We start from the raw sequence: 19,396 nt of genomic DNA, 5'->3' as shown, positions 1-19,396 counted from the left end.
AGATATTACGCTTATAACGAAGAAAAACATGATCTTCCTTGTACTTTGAAATGAGTGTGTTTTGATTTACATAAATACAAACACTGACGTTTGTTCGGTCGTCAAATATCTGATTTCTTGTTATACATGTGTTGCTCTACCTGGTCAGCCTTACTCTGAAGCTTTGTTTGATTGGTCAGAAGCGTTTCATTTTTTCTGTTTAATTTTCATTTCCCTTGCAGTCATCCTTTTTTAAATAAAAAGTTATATATAATGAGAATTTGAAAATTAGACCCGATTTTAAAACAGTGCTTTTCACACAAACGCAATGATTAAATATTTTCCACAAAAGTCTTACTATAATATTAGTTTTGGTTTAAATATCCTTGAAATAAGAACTATTGACAATATCGTATGAAATATGTCCGTTTTCTACACTAGACAAGAATAAAATATATACAATTCAGTGTAGAAATTATAGATGATACCTACAGCATCTGTTATTCATGGCTAATAAGTGAAATGCTTATTATAAATCGAATTTTTGTTCCTTTTTTATATGAATAACCAAAAAATAGAACTTTTTCTCGTGAGAACACGTTAAATATTATAAAGTCTATTTTTTGTGTCCTAAATGTTTCATCTGTTACAATGTAAAAATTATATTGTGTATATGTCTACATTAACTTTTTATTGCTGTTCGTTGTTTTACAGTAAAACACACAGTAAACGGACTACCAAGGAAAGTGTAACTTATAAAATTCTTTAAGTTTACAATTTATTTACAAGTCATTGCAGTCGAAAATTACTTTAAGGGTCAATTTATTATAGTCGTGTTCGCTGTAAGAGTGTGAAATTACTGTGTGTCCTTTACTACAATTTATTTCTTATACACAAATATATACAAAATTGCTGACGCACCATTTGTTAATTTTTATTTGTGGATTGAACGTTTGCCGGATCGGTACTTGTGTATATAGTATGCCATTATTTCCAAAACAGCGGGATTGACAAAAGTCTTGGTATCATGAAAAGGTTCTTGAATGACCTTCGTGTCCGAAAAAAAATGTCCAGCTGTGCGCTGTACACAATATTTGCCCAGATATGAAATTCTTGATCAATTTAGGTGGTCTGTGAGGTTGCCACAGAAGTAGTCCCCCAGATATAAATCAAATAACAAACCGTCATTGACTCTCATTTCACCTAGTAATCATCCAATGCCTTAGTGTACATACCAAATCCACTAAAGTTCCGGTTGACCCAGTTTTGACAAACAATAAACTAATCAAAATGTAATTTGACGAGAAACGCGGGGTGTTTTCCACTTATGGTGACAGAGATTCGGTACTCCAGGATACTATTGGTTATCCAGGTGTAATCAAAGGTGTACAGGGAGTTACCCTGGGTTTTATTTCATACACCCTAAGGCCGAGGCCTAAGGCCGAAGATTGTATAGCAAAAACAAACTGGGGTAAATCCCCGTACACCCTTGATTGGACTTGGATAACGAATTTATTATCTATGTAAAAGGAGTAAATTTATTTCTCATTTCAAAACAAGGGTGTATCACATTTTCAAGATATATATGTACCATTCATGTACTCGCGGGTATTTATGAACTCCTCAGAACATGTGATCTTTGAGCTGTGTATAAAATTGAAATAACCAAGTCGAGATTTAATTTAACCTACATCTTTAATTAATCAAACATTAATTAACATTTTGAAATTAAAGTCTGCAGTGAAGTTCTTTTCAAAATTAAGACTTTGAAGAGTGGGTGGGGCGGGTAACAAAGGAATGATTGATGGTGCAGGTAAATATAGTTGCTCGGTGTTGACAGTGTTTTGAATTGCCCTACTCATTTGCAAATTTTCATGTTCAGCAACTCGGTGGTACACCCCGATTTGTGGTCCGTTGCGGACATCATTTGCGAATCTAAAAGGATGCTAGGTCCGGTAACCATGATTGAATGGTTTGTATAAATTCGGGAGAGGACACACTCTTTGCTGATTTTGGACATGAAAAAAAATAAGGGACTCTTTTCCACAAGGTTGGTTTGTGTACCATACCGGTTCACTATCTAGGAATATTTCTCGAAGTCGCTGGCACATATGGGTATTTTCCGGATTAAGTTACGGTTTATATTTCTGAAAGGATGCTAATGGAGTCTTTGTTCTCAACCATACAGCCTCCAAAATTTTCTTTTTCATTCGATTTTCTATGTTTTACTGGTTTATCTTTGGCTTTTTTACGTATCTCAGTCTAGTGTTCGGATCAGTGGAAACACAAAATTTATTTTTCCTCATCTGTGCCATATTTTCTAATCCCCTATAAAAATATCTATTATATAGTTCTCTAATGTCGCATTCTTCTATGCAGGGATAGTGTTCCTCATCTATCTTTCCTTCTTTTTTTTTTAACCCGGTCATGTCTGTTTTGAAACGTTAATTACATAATTAAAATTTGGGATATCATTTATTATATCAAATGTTTTTAAGAAAGGTAGAACTTTAAAGATTTGTACAACTTCGTTTAATTGACGAGCGTCATAGTTTTCAAAATCCAAGGCCTGTTCTTTTTCTTTTAGGTAGTCCCAGAGCATTATTGTGCTATTTTGGTTTCCTTTCATAGTATTGTTTGGTATTACATTGGTCTGTTTTTCTAAAATTTCTAAAGGAGTTTGGGAAATAAATCGTTTTGCCATTTTCACAGACGGTGCTTGAAAGAGTTATTTCACTTTGTACATATATATGCTGGAAAGAAAAAAAGTTCTAGTTAATCATCAAATGATTTATTTAATTTGTGTGAAATTTTAACAAATTGTGATACTTATAATACAACATTTTTTTTTATCAGTGTGATTATTTAGAAGAATAGATAAATTATCCTACTTTTCCCCATCTCATTTGTATTTGGTTGTATTATTTCCTTGTGCGTAGATAGACAATGCATTGTGAGGTCACGTTTTATTTACCCCAGCTCAAGTCGGGAGCTTGGAAATTTACACACGACTCTGTAACCAATCAAACCTAGTGTTACAAGCTACATAGAAAAAAAATCTACTTCTAGTTTTATGCATAAAAACGCTAAATTGATATTCACAACCTGTAACATGCTGATTTTTTCACATAAAGATTATCTTTTCAAAGCACACATACTAAATATCAATTTGCATTGATAAAATAATTAATTTATTGATAACAAACAAAATTGGAACAAATGTGTTGTCTGTCAACCTATGACGCCATGTGCATTCTTGTACAGTAAAACTCAGTTATAAGGCAGTCGCTGGGACCACGACAGTCAAGATTCCTTATATCCCATATATTATTTGTAAAAGATTCCCTATAACCATCGTTACGCACACGTTATGTACGAGTTCTTTATAAGCAAGTTTTGTTTGTGCGCTATTGTCGATATGAAAATACACTTACTCAATTTTAGTGCCAAACTACATAAAAATGGAATGAAGGCAACAATATTCTATTTTCGTTAATTAAAGGGGCTGGGTTTTGTGGCATTTTTAGACTATTTTGATCTTTTTTAGAAGAATTTCATATAAAGAAATACAAATATGATCAAATTTTAAAACTAGAATGTCTTGAATTTTTCTTTGCTAAATGATAGTTGAGAGCTTCAGATATCATGTCTAAAAAATAAGGTATATTTGATGGTTAAAATGTTGACCCACATGCTCCATAAATATTCTAGAAGATGATGGTATTCAAGAAAATTTAAAACATTGTTTTCAAACAGAAGATGATCATATTTCTTTTGTAATGCAAGGGTTTCATTCTTTAAAGTGTCCATTTCTACAGTTTGAACCATTTCCTTTTGTTCTCTTTCCCCTAGGGTTGATTTAATATTCATTAACTCTTTGTTAACTTTAACGTTTTTTTCTCTCATTCAATTTTCCGCCTCCTCCAAGGAATGCACCTCCTTTAGAACATTACTTAGTCTCGTCCCCATGACTTGGCTACTGTTTCTTCTTTCTAATGCATCCATTACTAAGTTCTAAATTTTCTGTACCATCGAAAAACGAACCAAAGACTCTTGATTTAAAATATTTGTAGCTTTGTCAGACGTTGTGCTATGAAACTAGGTGTTTTCAGTTAAACTCAGATGAACAAATGTCTGCTGGAGGGAAAACAAAACAAACACAAGTTACAAAATCCTCATTTTTATGCCTACGTGATTTCTCTAGTGTAAATTGTTTCTCTCTATTCTGCAAGTGAACATAGCAGTTTTATTTTCAAATGTTGGATTTTTTTCTTGTTTTCAAGTTTCTGAATTGCAACAATCTTGCATAAGGTTAACTTTTTCTGCCTTTAATTTCATTTGGGATATCCATTTACAGCAGTATATGTACATTAACTAAAATTAAGTTTCTGTAATATCGCTAGATAAAACAAAAGTGGTTCCTTCTGTTGTTTGCTTTAATGTTTAATTTCAAATACATGTACCACAGGGAAGCACTGTATGCCCTCTTTCATGAATCGTTTTAAGGAAATAAAGATAAACATTAATTTCACCCATTTTCAATAAATAGTGGATGGCAAACCTTGTGTCAAGGTTTGCCACCCACCAAGATTTAAGAAATGAACTTAGTATTTTTTTCCTTTGATCGATGTATCAAAGAACAAATTTGAAAGGAAAACGTCATTAACGCGGGTAGGTGAAAACGATTACCGTTCAATTTTTTCTTTAATACGTCGACCAAAGAAAAAAATAAATTTATTTCTTATCATTTAATTATGCTTACCCGTAATAAAATGAAACTTTCTTTGACTTTACTATAAAATTTACGCATCAAAAACACTGCATATGATATCAGAACAACGTTTGCTGAATGAAAATGGTATAGGTAAAACGAAAAAAAAACGATCTCAAATATTGTCATGTCGTTACCAATTTTTCTAACAATAATTAACAGTTCTTTAAAAATAGACTTACCTGTTGTGTTATTATATTTCGCTATATGATATCAATCCAAATAGGTATATTTTTACCCACAAAGTTCGTAAATGTAAAGGGACTCAAATGTCTTAACACTTCTAGGTCACAGAAATTTTGGATTTCAAATGCACATCTTTCCATATCAATTTGAAACCGAACATATAAATACGTATCATAACCTGAAAATACTGTAAAATCTGAGTTTATTTAAGATTAAAAGACGTCTGTCCTCATTGCCGCGGTGTTGTTTTTCTCGATCATTTACGTAAGAATTCACATACTAACGGTATTTTCCAGCTTTGGTAGCATAAAAACATTTCTTCACAGTCCTATTGTTCATACCAGTTGTCTCAAAGATAAACATTTAACATAAATATGCTGATTTCTTTCTTTCTGTCTTTCCCATAACTGTATTGTTGTCATGCAGACGATTTGATTTGTTTTAGCAAAGGGTGATAACAAGGACGAAAAAATTCGAAATTCAGGAAAATATCTATTAATCTAAAAGTAAAACCATTTTATTATTCCTTCAAAAAGTAATCTGAAAGGGGTAAATATACCAGTAAAAACCGCCAAAATAGTTCCGGTGTAAGGACGAATAATGACTCCCGTCGAATAATGACCGGGGGTCATTTTTCAACGACAAAAAATGACCCCCCACCCGTAGAAAAAAAAATCATTTTTTGTTGAAAAAGAGTCCTAGGGGTCATTATTTTATATGTTAGTCCTATAAAAAATTGACCCCATTGAAAACGAACCCCTTTAAAGAGATACAAAATTTATAATAGGTGAAAGGGAAAAATATGCTGTATATTATAATTGTTCTTCCTTCGAGTAATTCATGTATTTGTTCGAATAGACTTGATCTTTGTTCTTCTTAGCACGTAGGAGTAATAAAGTTCCTCATTTCTCTCTGCTGAAATATTGACAAATCAGTTTAAAACAATTAACAATCAATCAATTAATCTTCATTTCTCTGATAAAGGAGCAAACCTAGAAATTCAAAGATGGTACATAAAGTTTTTAATATCTTTTTCACAATATATATATACAGTCTTTGATAGCTTTTTTACAGCGAAACTAATTTTTACATTTTCTGTAACCAGAAAAATACAAAAAGTACTTTGAATTAATTAAGAGATTTACGTAGTCTTTCAATGCTAATATTTGAAAAGTGATTCTTTAATTGTCAAGTAAATAAAATTTCTTTTTAATATTCCTCCTTATAATGTTTGCTTAAAGAATGATATTAATATTCCACTTGTTTTTAGAATTCAGACCATGCAACAATCAGGTTTAAATACTCTTTAATAGGGAAAATTAATTTTTCCTTCATTTCAACTTTTAGCTTGTATAAGTTTAGCAAATCCTATTTGACAATGAAAGAGGAGGAATTTTTTATCTCCCCCTCCCCCCCCCCAAAAAAAAGAAACTTACGTTAAATCAAAAAAAAAAAAAATTGAAAAGCAAAAATATAAATAAAACTCTATACCTTTCAATAATACTGAAAAAGGCTCTAGATAAAATGTTGAAATGAAGTTAAGCCTTCACTCAAGTACTATCACATCATAATTTACTTTGCTATGATTAAAGCATACTTTAAATGTTGTTGGGGGTATACTTGAAAGTATTGTGGCAAAGTAACAGCTGAAAATTAGAATAGTAGATTATTCTAAGCTTATTTTTATTCCCTCCTTATAGAAAAATAAAAGGTAGGGTAGTTTTTGTTCTTGCTTTTGTTGATAATCGACTTCCTCCTAAATAAGTAAGGTGGGTGGGTATAACACCTAAAAATATGCTCTGTAAAGCTATGAGCTAGTGTAAAATACACATTTTAATTCTAATGCAAAAACATTACATGTAGACAAAACCTTGTTTTACTCCACCCTTTTACTCAGTTCTGAGTATATTTTACAAAGAATTTAATATAAAAATCAGAAAAAAACATTTTTTTTTCTTTATACTGTATCATAATATGAAAAGTTAATGGAAGACCATTTCTTTTTATGTCCCTGTAATCGAAGATTAGGGGGTATATAGTTTTATCGTGTCCGTCTGTATGTCTGTCTGTCTATCTGTCGGTGTGTTTGTCCGCAAAAACTTTAACCTTGACCATAACTTTTCATTTAATATGTGTATTTCTTATGACAAGACCTTATTACTTTGGGTACCACCATTTGACCTCTTGACCTTTACCTTGGAGTTTGTTCCATTTTACACAAAAATGCCAAATTTTTACTTAGGCCATATCTTTTAAACGGTAGATACTGGTACTCTCATACTTCACATATGTATTTTTTAGGCATGACCTTTCATTGGATACTAAAAACTTTGACCTTTTTACCTTGACATTGGAGATTTCCGTACTTATGAAAAAAACTTTAACCTTGCCCATAAATTTTGAACAGTGAGGGCTAGGGTTTTCATACTTCACATACGTAATCCTTGTTACATTAAACCTTTCTTAAGAAACCATCAATTTTGACCGTTTGACCTTATAGTCTGACTACCTTTCAAAACTTAGCCATTGCTTTTGAGCAAGTGGTGCTAGGGCTTTCCTATTTTGAAATTGTATTTCTTGTGAGAAGACCATACATTGGGTACCAATATATTTAAATTGCATTTAAGAAAAGTTTAATCTTCGCTTTGTTGCCATACAGGGGCATAGCTGTTTCACAGACACATTTTTTTATATATAAGAGGAGTTGCAGATAAGAAATAGATACCCCAAAGCGTAACAGACGGACGAACGGACATCATGATCACTATATACCCTTCCGCTTTTCAAGCGGAGGATATAATGATATATAATGCTGCTGATTTTTTCTGTCAGCACGATTATTTCCAACATCGAAAAACAATGTTTACCTAATGTTTACCTCACCCTTTAGGCTCGAAAAATCTTTTATTCCTTTAGATTCTGAATCATCGCATTGACCTTAAACTAAGCTATAATTATGTTTTGAGATCAACATATCATCAATTTATTCCAATTAGCTCAGGTGAGCATTTTGGCCAATATGCTTCTTTATCTAATTTTATTTTTGCCCCCTCAGCTTTAATCCACAGAGAGTCATTTTTCTACGGGGGTCATTTTTCTACGGGGGTCATTTTTCTTCACGAAGGTTCTGCAAATTCTTAGGGTGGTGACACTTTTGCTACGGGCAAAAGGGTCATTTTTCGACGTCGAATAATGACCGGGAGTCATTTTTCGACGTCGAATATTGACCGGAGGTCATTTTTCGCTGTCGAAAAATGACCCCCGGTCATTATTTGATGGGGGTCATTATTCGTCTTTACACCGGTGCTTAGTGCAAGCGAACTCTAGATTCCATTGATGCCGTTGTCAAACAATTGTTTTTATAAAATCAGAATCAAGTATTTTATAGAAATTAAATTTTTACACTTGCTTACTTTGCACCGTTTTAAAAGAGCCCAGTCCCAGTTCTGTTCAAGAATTTATACTGTGTTCTTTGAATTCGCCCCATGTTTAAATTTGTCCACTCGTCACTAGGGCGAAAGGGGCGCAAATAAAACAGGGGCAAAATTTCCCTGATTACAGTATTTGTATACCGTATAAACGTCGAGTCTAACGAAAGTGATTTTGTACTAAATTTATTAATCAATAAACACAAAAACATCATATAATATACCAATAATTGCAAATTGTTTACAGGTAAAAAATGGTAATGGCAGTTTGCTATTTAATCTATTAATAATAGTGAATACAGATTGAATAAGATTAATGTATACCAATGTTTCGTCCCACGGGATATCTTTGTACAGATTTTATACAATTGCTTGTATAAATTTACCCAACAAATATTTAAACGATTTTAAAATCTATAGAACAGTGGTAAATCTTTTCATGTGCATTTTTAAATTCATTTTATTAATTGATTGCATGCTGACATCACGGCTTTGTTTAAAACATCTGCGTAAATATTTATTCTTAAGTTTACTATAATTATAATCGGTGTCTATTGGTTTGGTTGAAACATTTTTTATATTTTTTTAGAAAAGATGAAATATATAAAGTATAATATATTCTTAAATTTGTTTTCGAGATCGAAGAAAATTTTATTTAATGCTTTCTTTTAATCAACATCTCCGAAAAGGAAAGATCACTGCCTTGTGAAATAATCCCACTCCATACATAATTGCTATGTCCTCCAGCAAAAGGAGCATTGAGGTTCACAAGAGTACAGTGATTGTACCACCATCCAGAACCAGACCGAGCTGCGCAAGTGTATCTGTCATTGTCGAACGTGGAAAAGGGATAGTTCACCACGAAGTGTACTCTGAATTGATCAACTAGAAATAATAAAAAACGAATATATTTATCCTTGTTTCAATTTTTTTTTAATAGGAATGAAAAACAAATAATACTAATAGATAAAACTAATTAATAAAGAATTTATTACGATTAGTGAAAATAAATAAATATATGTAATCTCCATTTACCAATGTTTCCTGATTTCTGCCCCAGAGAAAGTCTGTAACCATCAGTTTCATTGGAGATGGAAAACAAAGAATATTGTACTTTATACGAATTCTTCTTTGTAGACTCAAATCTGATGTACAGCGAGTTGTTGTACTCTGTTGTCAGCTTATGAATGGCATCGTTTCCTGAAGTTTCAAATTTATTTTATTGTTTTCTTGGCGTAATTATTACATTGTAACATCCTCAATTGATAATCTTGTGTCATACTATTTGAGGCAGAGTCATATTTATTTAAAATAATTTTTAATCTTTATTGAATAACTTACTGAACCATAATTTACTTTACAATATTATGTAGTAGTCTCCATTCATGAATTTTACTCACAAAATCTCATTGGCCAGTAAATTTGTACACCCTTGATTAACCGGTTTTTCTGCTATTACTGAGGCATGGGCCCATCCCTGTCAGTGCAGGAAATTTTACTTACTTGTTACCAGCTGCCCCTTGTCACCACTTGAAGTGTAAGTTTCTTAGTCTATTTATTTTTTTTGTATTTTAATTTTTAAGTCCAAGTCAAGATATCTATCACTACAAGTGATGAAAACTTTTATGTCTGTCGTCAAACACCGAATGTTATCTTGTACAGTCTTGTACAGTCAACATAAAGTATCGTGTTTTTGCGAAAGCTATCTCGACAAAAAGAGATAATTGATCTTGTATCGTGACTAAAAGTTATCTCGTCATAGCTATTGCAACAAAATGTGATAGCTTATCCTGATTGGTCAAGATATAAAGTCGGTGTTTATCGACAAACCAGAAAGTTATCATTACTTAATTTAGGTAATTCAGGTATATGGAAGCTTCACCTATCCAGGTGATTCTGATGGGGAACCAAAGCGTACGGATAAAAGAGGCTCCATGGTACATATACATATATTGTACAAAAGCTTAAGTTTAGATTCTGGTATACAAGGCTTACCAAGCCAATAATTCCCTGGAACATCCCCAAAACCTTGCCTATATTCATTCCAGGTAGTGTTGAAATTTACCCGGGGCATTTCTCGATTCCTGCGCTGAATAACCTGAAGCATCAATTTAAAATTAACACAATATACATATAGTTCTGTAGGTTTCTATACATGTGTACAATTCAATTTGAATCCCAAAATTTAGCATTACCCGAATTAAAAGAAAGACATACATGTAATGGTAATGATAATGCTTAGCAAATTCCAACACGATGAAATTATTTTTCAGCTCAGAGAAGGAAAATAAAAAGTGACTTTTAATTCCATTTTAAGATACAGTAAAATACACTACCGTCCATCCTCCTCCGTCTGTATCCATATCACACAGAACTTTAGTGGAAACACGGGTTTTGAAGGGATATATGTTGTAAACACCGTTTTCCCTCTCTCCACAATTATAGATGTCAAAGCAATCAAGAGGGAGAAAACAATGGATATCTATAAAATACGTATATTATGTTTAATTGAAAAACAAATATACATTTATTATAGCGAGCCTAACGAGCAGCACTACTGCTCGCGAAGCGAGCTCAAAAGACTAATGTGTAAGAACAGCGGAATCAGATCTATACATACGTCAAGCAAATTTTGTGTGAAACCTTCCAAGTATTCCTTTAATTTACAACTAGGATTCCAATGCAATGATGGCGAATAGATAAATAAGATTTAAAAAAAGGTCTTTCAGTTTGTAGAAAATTTAAAAGCAACACAAAAATACTCATGTCTATAGTTTCAACCAAACGCTTGGCTGTTTCTGTAAGCTCCAATGTTTGAAATGACATCGATGTTTGAAGTGTTACACATGAAAGATAGATAACATATTACTTATCCATGTTCATTTAAGGGTGTAGGTAGCTACAGAACTGTAGCGTTATGGTTTTATATATTTGTCTTTGACCATAACATGGTCAAAGAGTTATGGTCAAAGACAAATTTAGAATACCATAACGCTATAGTTCTGCAGCTAGGGTGTACGTACACCCTTGATTGAACCTGGATAACGAATTTATTTCCTATGTACCCATAAACATTCTTTGTAAACATCAGAGTCTAGGCTAATCAACTGTTTCCTACAATGCATCTTGGCGTCATGTTATTAGCTTTTTATCATAGAAAAACTACAGTGTATGCATTGTGACATCATATTTTATTGATCCCCGGCTCATGTCGGGTGCACGGAATCTGTAACCAATTTAAGCTCATGTGACAAGCTACATATTAGGAAATAAATACTACGTGTTCAATAGTTTTTAAACGTTAGGGGATTGTCATAGTATATAGGAGGTGAGTAATTGGTTGGGATATATTCATGTTTTCTTAAATGACCGTGAACTGTCGGAAAATTCACAAACAGAAACATTTACTCAATTAAAGAATTTTACAATAAAACTATTCGTTTTTTTTAAAATCAATTTTATTGATAATATTAATTTCATTTCGAATCGGTAAGCATGCTCACTCTTTCTTGTTAGAGTTTTTTTTTATTAGTCAAAATATTGTATATCTTTGTGATCCTAGAGAATTGAAAATGCATATAGTTCCTACTACGTATTCTAACGCGCGGTGACAGGGTTCTATAGACTTGAACGCCTTGGATTTTTAATGGATTTTATAACAATTAAATATATAACTTTAAATTATTCTTTATATTTAAAAAATATCTGCCTTAAACGTAAGCAAATCAATGTTAGTTAACGTGTACATATGCTGCGATATAAACACAAAGGTAGGTCTAAATAGAGCTTGTTGATATCCTATCCCGAGGGACGTTGTTATTTATCTAATATTAAATTTATTTAACAGGCTAAATTTTCTGCAATTCAAACCGTTAATTCGCAGACTTTTTTGAAGTATCAAAATGTTTTTTGTTCTGGAAAAATTTAAAATTAAAGCGACGGAGACATGCTATTGCCGAAGGCAAACTAAGGCGATACATGTACTGTATACAGAGTTATTTTCGCCCCGTGTTATTTTCGCCCTTTTGCACTTGCTAACAATTTTGCCCCGTTTTAAATACGCCCAGTCATAGTTTTGTTTAAGAAATTATGCTGTGTAATTTGAATTCGCACCGTTTTGAATTCGCCCAAACAGGAAGAGGGCGAAAGGGGCGAACATTTCCCTTTATACAGTATATCTCATTAATTATCTTATTTATTAGAAAATAAATTTTAAAAGTACAAGGAACAGCTCCCATACAGCGTTTATTAACCATCTTTCCCGCCGTCACGCATTTTAACGCATATACAGTCCCTGAAACGTTCTACTTTCCCACCTGAACGGTGAGTGAACGCTGAACGCAACTTGGTGAACGATGTGTGAACGGAAAACGGTGAGTGAACGCAGAACGCGAACGAAGCGCAAACGGTGAACGGTGAACGAACGGTGAACGCAAGATGAACGATTTATTCGGATTGCCTTTAAACTATTCTGTTATATTCTAATGTTAGATGCTAAAATATGAATAAACAATAAACAATAAATAAATAAATGAATAAATAATTAAAAAAAAATTTCTGCACATACGTATGATTTTTTAAATCAATATTTTAATAACACGATTTCTATTGCCGTAAAACATGTGTGATTGTTACCGAACACGTGTAGTATAAAAGATAAAATTAATTCACTAATAAAATAATTCTGCTTATTCTTTAAACTGATAAAATAATGTGGACTTCAGAAGAGAACTACTACTTATAGAATGAATTTATTACATTGTACCACAGTTGTAAAAACTATGTAATATATATTTCGATGCCACGGCGATTCCGTGTAAAATAACTATTTTTTTTCTAGAAAGGTCTGTTGACGTATTGCATAAATACACTCGTATTTTAAAATTTTAATGCAATAACATTATATGTTTATTAGTTATTTTTATTTTTTCTGATTATTTTTTTTAGCTTAGCTTTACATGTAAATATATATATGAAGACATTTCCCGACCGTGATTATACTCGGACAAGATAATGGAAAGAGGCATTGAAATTATTTGTAATAGGTTAAATTTTCAGAACTAAATAAATAATAAATATGTTGTCATAGTTTTTATTTAACAGGACAAATGTAAAAGCAAGAGAAACTTGAGAGAGAGAGAGAGCGATGTAAGCCCCCTCGATTCTCAGATATCTGTTGCATCGAATAAAAATTCATATCATTTTTTTCTAATATTCCAGGCAGTCAAAGTAATCAATTTTTTTTAAGATTAACAAATCCATTTGACAGTAAGCATCGGCTTTTTTTTTCCTTCGTCAAGTTTCCAACGATTCACTCGAAGTGGACGTGCTTGTCCGGTCAATCAAAATAATTCGACACAATGGAGGTGTTTAAATCTCGCTTCACCGAACATGTCGAAGTCAAAGAGTCACTTGGTATTTCCAAGAAGTTTTAACATTTGTTTACATCATTTTATATTTGATTTTCGCTTTTCTACGGAAAAGTTTGGAAGGATTAAGTTTGAAATTGATTTTGAAACATAATCCCTACCAAATCAAAATACCACTGTCGGCACATGTATGTATATAATGACTGATTTGATGTTTGTTTAAAGAATGATTTTTCTGTGTTACATTTACAATACACATTGAATATTAATTAATATATACTGAAAATACTAACTAAGAATTTGATTTCGGGAGAAAAGGCGCCAGGGGGGAGGGGGGGGGGGGCTCTTAATCATACTGAATGGCAAACATATATTTCTAATAATACACTTTATATACGTGAAGTAGAACAAAAATTTTACTTTATTACATTTTAAACAGTTGGTCTTTTCTAAAATGCAAAATCACACTATCAATTTAATTCGCTCTACAAATATTTAATTAACTGAATATCTGCAGTACTATTCATAATTCTCAGACCTATATGTAGTTCTAACATGTTTTCGTGCATTTTTTTTTTAAAAACTTGTTATATAATTTTTTTATGTGTATTCTTGTCTTGTAAAAGACTTGGATATTATCCATCCATTAACGATTTGTCGTCTTTTACATTACAACAAAATGCCGCACTTGAAGTATTTGTACATTGCCCTTATTTAAATTTAATATTTTAGCATCGTTCTACTTACATGTAGGTTCATAATGTATTATTTTCCAGGGAAATTTTATGGATAAAGTAACAGCTAAGTTATATTAATAGAAATATAAATATCGTAGATACTTTTTGCATTGAAATAATTATTCTTCAAACACGACATCTAAGTTATTTAAATAAAAAACGTATAAATCCTTACCATCAAAAAGATAAGTCCTTTCACTTCGGAGTTCCGAATGACAATAAAGACTGAATGATAAGTGAACGGTGGAATCAAGGTGAACGCAAAGTAAACGGAACAAAGAGCGAACGGTAAACGTTTTGTGAACGATGAACGCGAGCGCACGGTAAACGGTGAACGCAAAACTGTGAACGGAGAGCGAACGATGAACGCACGCTGAACAAACGGTGAACGAACGCTGAACGAACGGTGAGCGAACGGAAAAATGGGAAAGTAGAACGTTTCAGGGACTGTGCCATTTCCTATTTCTAACGTTTAAATCATGCATATACCATTTCCCTGCAATCACGCATTTTTCATGCACTTTTATGAAATCTATATTTAATGTCAATTCCTTTCTATTTTGTATTTTCTAAAATAAAACAAGTTTAAATCTTTTTACACGGTTCATTAAGAAGTAAAGAGTTAAAATAAATATGCTGGAATTTTTTGGGCCATCTATTTATTGTCATTCTATGTAAGAGAGAAAGTATCAATTCTTTTCATCGTCCCCTCATTTACTATTGTAACTGATTATACTCTATGAACTAAAGCACAAAACCTACTTTAAGAAGATCAAGTTTAATTTTTTTCTTTTTATTTTTTGTACGTTGTTTTCAAACGTTTTTTTTCAGTTGTTTTTTATGTGTGAATTTTTGAGTATAGAAGGTTTTCAAGGATCATTTTGATTTTAAGCTGCTTTTTCATAATGTTAAACACACGTTTTATGTTATTAGTTATAACGATCTTTAAAACCGATTAGTTGATAAAAATATTTAAATAATCTGTCCCCATTATATAACAAATTGAGGACATTACAAAGTGCTTTTTTGACATTATTAACATTTGTAACTATGTACTTGAACTAGAATTCTGAATGGAAAAAGTTCATAATAAAAAGAAAAGGAACAAGTTCTGATGTAATCTTACCTGACTGGGGTACTGGAAGAACATTCTGTAACTGTAGTCTTGTGGCATTCTGATCTTCACGGAAATCATCTAATGATTCATTTAATGTTTCATCCTGTTTTTGGTTCTCGGATTGTATATTTTGAATAGAGTTAACTTTGTTTTCTAAAGAAACAAGCTTATCTCTTAAAATTTCAGTTATATTATTGTTATCAATAGCATTCGTGACCAAATTCTGAATTTTTTGCACCATAGAAAAACGCAAAGAAGATTCTTTTTTGAAGATATCCCGTAAGATGCTGGATGTTTTTCCAGAAGTTGGACTGCGAAGCAATTGTTTTTCCTGTTGATCATTTCCAAGTGAATAAACGTTTCCAAATAACGCAGAAATAAAAAGATATAAAAGAAAAATAATTTCTTCTTTCTTCATTGTTATTAAAATGTGCGTTGCAGAAGCACAGTCTTAAAGATGCTGGTTGTGTTGAGTAGTGAGTTTATATTCCAGAGGAGGCGTGGTCTCTTGAAATTAATGTTACTTGATACAATCAATAAAAACCTTGCTTCCAATGATAACAGCATCTGAATCTTTACTTAAAGGTTAGTCATTCTACATGTATGAACTTCAAGATCTAGTACATAGGTTAAGGTCGACTGCTTTTGTTCCGTGCAAGCTCGATTATGAGGTCTAAGAGGCTGTACGTAAGCAATAATAATACACACCTAAGATTGCAAAGAACTGCAATATTTAAACTAGACATTAATCTGTTCCTATTGAAATTGGAAGGCTGAATTATAAGGTTTTTTAATTGAGTTTACTAAAAATTAAGTCCTGATTCATCTTATTTAACCAAGCTAAATCTTTAAAGAATCACTGAAAGGATGTAACTGTAGTGTAGTATTTTCATTAACGTGATCTTGACCTTAACATTTAATGGCCTTAAATATCTTATGTATTGTACATAATATACAATATGCCTTTTCAACATTACATTCTACATGTATTTTCATTTTCCTATTTACTGCACAGCTTAAGTCACATATTCATTGACACCGCACTCTGTCAAAATTTATCACATATTACATGTAGTATCACACGGAGTTTTTTTCTGTGTACATAACAAAATCTGAATATGATTCTGCAACTGAGTGAGTTAAATGTAGATGTATAATTAATGCTCTCTTCTACACAAGGTGATAAAGAACATAAACAAAAAAGCCTCGGCACAAGGGCATACTCTATTCATTTTTACAGATTCTAGATAGAAACAGATATCCTAGAATGACTGATATGCAAGGTTGTACAAATATCGACAGTTCTGTTCAGTGACTATTTATAAAGTTTTGGGCTGAAACTGGATAAACATTTTCTGTCTAGTTTTCTTGAGTTCCTATCAAATAAGAATTCAAAGTGCCTTCGATTTGTGCAGCACTTAACCTTTTATTAATTTTGAAAGTTTCTTTCTTTGAATTAAACATTATTTAATCATAGTTAAACAGGGTATGCTATTGTGCCGAATGTGTTTGCTTATGCGTTTTATAACCTAGGGTTGTAAAGAACAATGGCCTAATATGATGCTACAGTGTACTGGGTCTATACATGTAACTTGTCTTAAGAACTAAGTATGTAAAGGAATGTGAATCTCACTTTTATCTGTATAAATCAACTTTTTGGCGCCCATATTTGCTAGTTTGCACAGAATTTGCCTTAACTTACCTGTGTTTTTGACCAGTCCGGATAGAGTAATACCAATGTGAAGAGATTTTTTTTCTTATTTCTAATTTTTAGATAGAACGGTGCATCATTTGATACATGATCTTATTCATGTATTGAAAGTGAAAATAGCCTTTCATTGATATTTTTTTATTTTTAAATGTATTGTGTAAGAACATATGCAGTAAACTTGAAGTTTGCGTTACTCTTAATCATATTATGTTTCTAGATATCTATTGTGTAAAGATTAAAATAAGTGGAAAATGTTTTTGAGCAAGAAATATCTTCTGTCAAAATGTCCTTAATATAACAATGTCTGAAGCAACTCCAGTTTTGTATGTGTATTTGAGAACAACTTTAAAGAAAACAACCTGTAAATTACTGTCTTAAGAGAAATAATCCAAGTTTTTTGTTTAACATAAAAAAGATATGTTCGTGCAATGGGAAGCTGTGATAAATGATTCACTTATCAAATTAAATCATGAAATTGACGTTAATGAGGAATATAACATATCACCAAGAAGAAGGTACAGTTTCAATACAAATTAAGCCCGATATTTTTCTAAAATATGAAAGTGATATAAGAAATCAAATTTCATTCTTTCTTAATCATAGGAATTCATTTGCAGTTAGAATATACAAATCGTTTTTCTCATATTACCTCCTTAATGCTAATTGTGACGTCATTAACTTGTACATTTTTCCCATATTTTCGTAAAAAGTTGCAGGAGACATCAATTTTCAGTGGTATTTTCTTCAAGAAAACATACTCTGCCACCGTCGCCCGGAAAGATTTTGAGATATTTGATTTTTCAAAGCAGTTTACATAATATATCCAAAAAATAAAGTGGGCGACGCTGGCAGACACTATTTTCTAAAGGAAAATTAGCACAGAAATGAGTCATTTTAAGGCTTTTCTACATTAAACCTAGAAATGCACCAATTTAATGACGTCATAATTCCAGAAAGGTCCTCCTTCATGCCATATTCTTTCATGATTTATCATATTCAACTACTCAACAATTGTTAAAGCCAATTTCATAACCTTTTAAGAACATTGAATTTTTAGGGCACAATAAAGCTAAACCGAACCTTCTTCATTATATATATTAAAGGAACAACCAGATAACCTACATTCAGTTCGACCTTGATATATTTATAGTTAAAACATGGAGAAAAAAAGTTTTTCTTCCTCTAAGAAGAAAGATTGGAAATACATATCATAACAAAAATTGCACTAAAATAAGATTGTAATGTATTTATGTGAATCCGCACTATTCAGCTTATTAGAGAGATAACAGATGCGTCTGAACCACTAGGGTGAACTTTTAACCTGAGCGATTCCCAGAATATACCATTCATTAGAATGCGGTTGTTTACTAATGTCTATGGGAAGATGTATTTGGTCAGGAGGAAGAAGCAACCAAGGAGATTGGGGGTGATCAGAGTTCAGGTGTTTGAAAAAATTATCGACAGAAAATAATATTTCAAGATTATGCAAAAGATTGGTAATTATTTTAAAAGTGCATTAAAAATAAAAATACTGAAGGTCAGAATAAAAGTAATTACAAATTCAAATTCAGATTAGAAATAATTATTGCAATTTTAAAAGAAATACTAAATCATGCAGGGCACGCACGGGGGTATAAATGTAACTCAGTGAGACAATTCGGCAGTGGAAAGCTGGATTTTGTCTCTTTCTGGTTGCATTTATACAGATTTTTTATATTGTTGACGCATTGTGCCATCCGGTCATTCTGGGAACTGATTTCATGAAACAACAAAAAGCATGTTTAGATTGGGGCTCAAGAACTTTGCACTTGCAAGAATTTTTAGCTCATATCAATGTTGTCAATATTAAGGCAGGATTGGCAAGAACTGCCAAATCAATGATCATTCCGCCAGACTCTATGATAAACATTCCTGTTAGATTATCGCGTACTAAAAACAAAGCCACGGTGCTATTAGAACCAAAGGCTAGTAAACGGACAGGTCTTGCGGTTGCAAAATGTGTGGTTATAAATAGACCTAGACAAGTGTTTATGCAGGTCACGAATGCTTCAAATGAGCAAATAAATATTTACAATCATAGCATCGGTGAATCCCTTTG

At 32.1% G+C, this 19,396-nt stretch overlaps 1 protein-coding gene across 1 annotated transcript; it reads right to left on the bottom strand.

Annotated features, from left to right (window-relative positions):
* Positions 1–9,019: 9,019 nt before the first annotated feature.
* On the bottom strand, positions 9,020–16,018 carry LOC134247096 (microfibril-associated glycoprotein 4-like). The gene is made up of 5 exons (XM_062729431.1): positions 15,597–16,018; positions 10,701–10,846; positions 10,360–10,462; positions 9,400–9,564; positions 9,020–9,249 (listed from the first exon to the last, which is right to left on the bottom strand). The coding sequence occupies exons 1-5, from the start codon at positions 16,003–16,005 to the stop codon at positions 9,020–9,022; spliced, it is 1,053 nt and encodes a 350-aa protein (XP_062585415.1). The 5' UTR covers positions 16,006–16,018.
* Between the last annotated feature and the right edge of the window lie 3,378 nt (positions 16,019–19,396).

Source organism: Saccostrea cucullata, unplaced genomic scaffold, assembly GCF_032062105.1.
Source record: "Saccostrea cucullata isolate Sc308-1 unplaced genomic scaffold, CSIRO_AGI_Scuc_v1 ctg2025, whole genome shotgun sequence".
NCBI classification, from domain to species: domain Eukaryota; kingdom Metazoa; phylum Mollusca; class Bivalvia; order Ostreida; family Ostreidae; genus Saccostrea; species Saccostrea cuccullata.
Note: the sequence above shows the minus strand (reverse complement) of the source record. Positions and strands in the feature narration are given on the sequence as shown.